The 7,189-nt window shown below is 36.4% G+C and overlaps 1 protein-coding gene across 5 annotated transcripts; it reads left to right on the top strand.

The window, feature by feature from the left end:
- Positions 1-6,529, top strand: LOC120134856. 5 transcript variants are annotated; one of them, XR_005517202.1, is made up of 15 exons: positions 1-258; positions 1,588-1,740; positions 1,920-2,036; positions 2,135-2,219; positions 2,543-2,651; positions 2,749-2,816; positions 2,897-3,022; positions 3,101-4,032; positions 4,209-4,412; positions 4,514-4,574; positions 4,768-4,881; positions 5,154-5,267; positions 5,381-5,467; positions 5,835-5,912; positions 6,266-6,529. XR_005517202.1 is itself a non-coding variant. In XM_039151240.1 (15 exons), exons 1-14 carry the CDS (start codon positions 191-193, stop codon positions 5,859-5,861), a joined length of 2,265 nt encoding a protein of 754 aa, XP_039007171.1. In that variant the 5' UTR covers positions 1-190; the 3' UTR covers positions 5,862-5,908; positions 6,309-6,529. The 5 variants fall into 5 exon arrangements, 3 of the variants coding, with proteins under 3 accessions (XP_039007171.1, XP_039007172.1, XP_039007170.1); XM_039151240.1 differs by having other exon boundaries at positions 5,835-5,908; positions 6,309-6,529; XM_039151241.1 differs by having other exon boundaries at positions 5,835-5,908.
- The last annotated feature ends 660 nt before the right edge of the window (positions 6,530-7,189 follow it).

The following is a 7,189-nucleotide window of genomic DNA, read 5'->3' as shown; positions in this document are numbered from 1 at the left end:
AAAAATAAATTATTTCTTTTAAAAAATTCAACTAATAATAATAGTCAACACTGATCGACTGACAAATTCGAAACCTAATTCCTTAGCCCTCTATTTTTAAACAGAAGGAAAGAATATTTCTCAGCCTTTTTTTTATTTCTTTTTAATAAAATGGCGAGACATATTGAAGCTTGAAAAACTTCGGCGAATCATGAGAGATTATTCGGTACGAACCGAATATTTGAATGCACCAGCCGGTTCTAGCTCGCGGAGGACCAGGTAAAACGTTTTATGCCAATGAATTTCGAGCCTGATTTCGTTTTTTCTTTTTGTTAGGGGTATTGGAATTGGATTTGAATTTGAATTCTAGGAATACTCTTTTGGATTCTGATGGTGAGGATTATGATAGTTTTCGCGGAATTTTGATGTAAATATTGGATCTCGTTCCGTATTGATTAGAAAATGCGGTTTAGTTTGGGATTTTATTTGCTTTCATGTTGAATTTTGAAGTTTGAGTTGATTTATGCTGGATTTTTTATTAGTTTTGGAATCAAGCTGGAATCCCCCCCAATCATGTTATAGAACAGATTTGAATGCTTGAAACTTCGATGCTATTTTCTTGATCTAAGCATAGTTCTTTTGAATGTTTATGAACTGTCGAGAATTTTCAACCAATTCAGATAAAACAATGCCATAAAGAATTGGTGATATTTTTTTAACTAGATTCATTTTTTGGCCAAATTACTATAGGCGTGCGTTTGATTCACGGAATGTAAGATTAGCAATGAGAATAAAATATTACCGGTAAATAGTATTACTGGGAACGTTGTATTTTGTGTTTGGTTGGTTTAGTAAGAATGCAAGTTGAATTCTACTATAATATTACTATAATTAATTTATATATTTTCTTTAAAAATTTTAAATTCATAAAATTTATATAATTTTTTTACAAAATTGAAAAGATAAATAGGTTTAATAAAAATGTAAAATTTTATTTTAACCCAGAAAATTATAATTATGAACTTTTTTTTGTAAATCTAAAATAGTTTAAGGATAAATTTGTAATTTAACCTTCGTAGAATTTTTATTATTCAACGAAAGAAAAATGATAATTTTGAAAAAAAGAATTAAGGGCATTTTAGTCCAAAACGCCAGTAATCCAGCAATTCCTCAGGGAAGGCGGGTAATCACATTCCCGGTAATATACCCAAAAAAATCCTCTGTTGGTAATAAAAGATTACCGGGAATAAGATTATCGGCCAACCAAACGGGAGAATGAGGATTTAATTCCCCCGGTAATGTTATATGCCGTGAACCAAACGGCCCCTAAGAGATCTATGGTTTAATTGCAAGAAAGGTGTCTATGGAACATGTTATTCCCTCCTAAGCAGATAAAATTAATACATAAATGTTACCAGATTTGTTACATTTAATGAAGTCAGCTGAGATATCTACCGATTCAGCTATTTTAAATTGCTCTACGCTCATTGAGCTGTATATATTTAGGTTTGAATTGTCCACTGTTGCATTTATATTGATTTGAGTACATAATTTTGATATTTCATGCTTATGCTGAATAAGATCTTTTTATGTTTTTTCTTGCACTAGCAATGTTTTTCAGTTATTGGCACGGAGAGAAGTTTCTCCACGAACCAAGCGGTCATCACGAAAGTTATGGGGAGAAGGGTCAAAGAGCCGTCCTGATTCCTTTGGGCCACAATGTCAGGCAACAAGAGATGCAAGATCTGATCTTCTTTCCTGGTAATACCATCTTTTCCACTTCCTTTCACAATTTTGTTAGTGGAAGCTACTGAGTTTTATATTCTACTTTGTGGTCCATTCTTTTTATCGTCATGTGTTCATGTGTGACTCATAAAACTTTGTTCCTATCTTATAGTAGGGATCCTAATAAATTTTATCGCAATTCAATGGGGTTGCAGGGCAGAGGCAGAGTCGTTGCAGCACTTTTCGGCAAAATACTGCCCATTGTTGCCTCCTCCGAGGTCTACTATTGCAGCAGCCTTTAGTCCTGATGGGAAAACGCTTGCTTCTACGCAGTGAGTTACTTTTTCCAGTATTTATCAGTCTAAGCAGGTGTCCAGTTAGCTTCACCCTAAGATTTGATACATATTTTACTTGCATTTTGGTCCTGCAGTGGAGATCATACAGTTAAGATTATCGATTGCCAGACTGGAAACTGTTTGAAGGTGTTGAGTGGTCATCGCAGGACGCCTTGGGTGGTGAGGCTGTAACTTTTTGCCTCTTAAATTTTATTAATGCCTATCTGCCACTTGAACCTAACTGGATTGATAAAAATACTAACTGTATAAAACAATGCTGCTCAATTCATCTGTATGCATCCATAAGATCACTTTGATGCTTTTGAGTTTGTATTTTGTAAATGCATTTTCAGATCTTTGATTCAGCTGAAGACAACAATATAATTAGATTTTTTAGTTAATTTACTTGATCCTTTCTTTTTCTTGAATGCCTAAATGATTTTGCAATTTGGATCCTCATGGTAGAGCATGCGTTAATATTTTGCGATGCTGAAAATTTGCAGGTTAGGTTCCATCCATTGTATCCGGAGATACTTGCAAGTGGAAGTTTGGATCATGAAGTTCGCTTGTGGAATGCAAATACTGCTGAGTGTATAGGAACACGTGATTTCTGTAATTACTCTTGTGGATTTCCCTTTGTAATTTTACATTGAGAACACAATAATGTGTTTATGCTCTGTGTTATTTCTTATTTCTATCCTTAATGCAGACCGCCCTATTGCATCTATTGCTTTCCATGCTCAAGGGGAAGTTCTTGCAGTAGCCTCAGGGCATAAGGTGATGCTGATTGTTCCATATATGTGAACCACTTTATTTGGATCGATACATGACTGTCTGACTTTTGAGCTGTTCATCAGTTATACATATGGCATTACAATAGGAGAGGAGAGACATCATCTCATTCTATTATACTGAAGACACGACGTTCTCTTCGAGCTGTACATTTTCATCCATACGCGGCTCCATTTCTTTTGACTGCTGAGGTGAAATGTCAGTTCTTTCAAATTGATTATGTACTTTAGTCTACTCTCATACTAATTAGATTTCTGGCTGATTTGCAGGTCAATGATCTTGATGCACCTGATTCATCAATGACAGTGGCAACTTCTCCTGGTTACTTGTGTTATCCAGCCCCAACTGTATATTTGGCAAATGATCGATCTAATTTGACAAATGAACTACCTCTAATGTCTTTACCTTCCATGATATGGCCATCATTTTCTAGAGATAATGGAAGAACATCTTTGCAGAATACTGATGGTAACGTTGGTTCAAATGGTGTGCGTCAGAGAGGTGATCAATCAGCTTCAGTACGGCTTCTGACCTATTCAACTCCAACAGGGCAGTATGAGCTTTTGTTGTCTCCTGTTGAACCCAATAGCTCTTCTCCATTGCCCGAAGAAACAGGAGGCAATCCTTTACCAACTGAGATGGAAACTGATGTTTCCTATTCTGCAATGGAGCCCATGGAGACAATGGAGGTGCAATCAGTGGAGAGAACTATTCAATTTTTCCCTTTTGGTGATCCAACCTCATGGGAGCTACCTTTCTTGCAAGGATGGTTAATCGGTCAGACTCAAGCTGGTCAGCGCAATATGCGTTTGGCTACTGGCGATGGTCATGATAACTCGCTTCCAGCTGGTGATACAGGAACTTCTGCTTCAGTAGCTTCCTCAGGTATGGCCACGAGTGTTGGCCACTCAAGAGTTCATGGAAGATCAAGTTCACGGCATCGTTCTTCACGTTCTCGCATGGTCTCCTTAGGCGGAACTGCAGAATCTGGTTTTAGCAACATCATACATGATGGTAGTGATCCTCAACCTGCTGCCAGCAGAATTCAATCTGAACTTGCCACATCTCTTGCGTCTGCAGCAGCAGCAGAACTTCCTTGCACTGTTAAACTTAGAATATGGCCACATGATATGAAAGATCCTTGTGCTTTCCTTGAACCAGAGAAATGTCGCTTGACCATTCCGCATGCTGTGCTTTGTAGGTGTGTGTTTTGCCACGTAGTTTGGAGAAGGCATTTTCTATTAATTATTCTATTGCCTGTATTTCAGCTTCTTCTGGAAGTGATCTCCTTTGGTATCCTGTTGTTGCTATGATCTTATGTATGCTGCAAAATATCACTGATATTCTTTAAACTGTTATCTAAAAACATAATTGCAGTGAAATGGGTGCACATTTTTCACCTTGTGGGAGATTTTTGGCAGCCTGCGTTGCCTGTATGCTTCCTCATTTGGAAGCCGATCCCGGAGTCCAGAGCCAGCTTAATTCTGATGTTGCAGGAGTTGCAGCATCACCCACACGCCACCCAATTTTAGCACATCGAGTTGTGTATGAGCTTCGTATATATTCGCTTGAGGAGGCCACGTAAATTCCGATTTTTTAATCTATTCTCCATATTCCTACCCTCGCTTCTGCTTACAGTTTATATTATTAATCTTTGTAATTTTGATGGTCTTTTTGTGCAGATTTGGATTGGCGCTTGCTTCACGGGCAATAAGAGCTGCTCACTGCTTAACATCTATTCAGGTCCAACTCTCGCTCCCCGTTCACCTTTTTGTGTAGATTATTCTATTCAGTTCATTAAATGAAATCTTGTTTTTGTTGGGATTTGTGGCTTTTTGTGCTATGGGATGTCCATGCATATTTAGGAGACACCTGCATACCGCTGTATGTGAAACAGTTGCAAAGTTGTAATATATGAACGTTTTCTAATTTGCAGTTTTCACCCACATCCGAGCATATATTACTTGCTTATGGTCGTCGCCACAGCTCACTTCTCAAAAGTTTGGTAATAGATGGACAGACCACGGTGCCCATTTACACCATTCTGGAGGTAAAAGCTTGTGATTTTCTTTATCTATGTTTTTTGTGGTTCAGTTGCCTCGGCTTTATTAATTGATCGAGAATTGTTTTTCTCCTGGATGTTGGAAGACATTTAAATGTTTAATGCATGTCCCCATAACACTCAATCACAGCTACTGTCTCTGTTTAAACCGTATTTTTTATAAATGTTCATCCATCTGATTGTGGTATTGTTTTAATAATATAAAATCTAATTCTATCACGTTGTCTTGTGTTGTGTTCGTGCTTTACTTCATTACTCAGGTGTACAGAGTTTCTGATATGGAGCTTGTGAGAGTTCTTCCAAGCGTAGAGGATGAGGTAAACGTGGCTTGCTTTCATCCCTCTATCGGCGGTGGCCTTGTATATGGAACAAAGGTCGGCAATTGACATTTCAATGAATTTCATATTTGTGTTTTTGGTGCTAATCCTTTTTTTTTTTTGTCTGGCGGGCGACTAATTATTCCAAATTTCTACATTTCCCAACGCAGGAAGGAAAGCTAAGGATTCTCCAGTATGATAGTTCAAATGGTTTGAGACATAACACATCCGGTTTTCTTGATGAAAATATGCTCGAGGTAGGAGGCCCAAGTTTGCAGGTTTATTTTTCTCGAATTCCTCGTGATTACTGATAAATTTCATATATGTTTGTGTGTGTCAATGAGGCTCATTTAAAATTTAATACATCGACTTATTCCCGTTATGATCTCTCTTTGAACAAGCCAATGTTATTGCTCTTTCATATCTTTTTAGTTTGAATTCGTCTGATACATAGACTGATTTCCATTAGTGGGATTATTCGGTCCTCCTATTTGCTGTAGAACGATAGAAATCACCCTGATTATATCCGATTTTCTTGAGAACGATTAAATCACCGAGAGTTTATTGGGTTTTCTTTCCAATCATAGTTTTGAAATCAACCTAATTATTTTAATATTGTTGTAGGTCCCAACATATGCTTTAGAATGCTAGTGTTATCGATAAAGCCTGTTCAGTTGACTCGCAGCTCAGCTTTGATGGTTAGTTTCCTTCACTCTATTGACATTTCAAGACAAGAACTATAATTCCCGAGGAGTTTAGCTTGAAAAAGTGAATGCATTGAGGTCTTTTTCACTAAAATTTAAGAAACAAAAGTGAACAAAAACGCAATGCTGATTTTACGAATCTATGCCGGGTTTGAGTTTCGAATATGAATATGTATTTGACAAAAAATGTGTTCAACTTTTTCCTAGTTTCTTTTTTATTTGAAATGTCTTGTTCCTGTGCCCATGTCTTATACATGCCCAACATGTTTTGGGACAAAAATACTTCAAATTAAACGAGAGTAGGAGCAGTATAGCGGGTAACTAATTCGGTCTATATTTATTTTGTACCAGATTTGATCCCTTCCCGCCGTCTTCATGTGTACCATCGTTGTAGCTACTCGCCGGATTTTTTTTTTTTTGGTTACGGCCACAAACTACTCGAACACTATTTTGCATCTCTCTGTAAAGTTTCTCATCCGGTAGGAAGATTCCAACCCGATCTTGTATTTTCTATTCGTTGTTTTCCTTAGGGACACATGTTTACGCCTTCATCGTAGAAACCATTTGAACTCGAACAAGTTGAATCGGGATTAAGAACGTCGGTTGTTCCATCTACTATTTGTTTAGGTAATGGATGTCGGAAATGGTTCTTCCGTCTTCGGTTTGATTTCGAATTTTTGATGTCTTGCTCATTGGCATAAAACAGATTGGTGATTATAATTTAGTTTCTAGCTCTCTACAACCTTTGAGAATCCTTCAATTCATATAAAGTTGATGTCAAATGTTTTGATTGAATCCTCGAAATATTGGCATCGTATCAATCGAGTCTTTTCGGTCATCTCGTCGTTGAACCGGATTGTGAACACACGTGTTTGAGTCTTATTGACACTTTATTTTAGATCCGAGCTATATGTTCTTATTTGAAACCGATAACGTCTATGATAGCATCTCAACATGTATTTACATTCAAAATAGATTAAAACGTGCATTCACATCAAAAATGGACTAAAAGGGTCGTTTAACATTCAATTTAGTTAATCAATATTAAATTAAAATTAAATTAATAGAAACACAATTGATATCCAAAGATTTAAAAATTAATTTGTAGCTGATCGAATTGGCAAGGCCGAAATATCATATATTTAAAATAGTAATATATAATACGTAAAAGGATAAATATTAAAATTAAACGTTAGTTTTAGTTGAATAAATAATATGAAACATACTATAATTTTGATTTATTTAATAATGAACATTTAATTTAATTATGAACAT

The sequence above is a fragment of the Hibiscus syriacus genome, unplaced genomic scaffold, assembly GCF_006381635.1.
Source record: "Hibiscus syriacus cultivar Baekdansim isolate YM2019G1 unplaced genomic scaffold, ASM638163v2 tig00110599_pilon, whole genome shotgun sequence".
Classification (NCBI taxonomy): domain Eukaryota; kingdom Viridiplantae; phylum Streptophyta; class Magnoliopsida; order Malvales; family Malvaceae; genus Hibiscus; species Hibiscus syriacus.
Note: the sequence above shows the minus strand (reverse complement) of the source record. Positions and strands in the feature narration are given on the sequence as shown.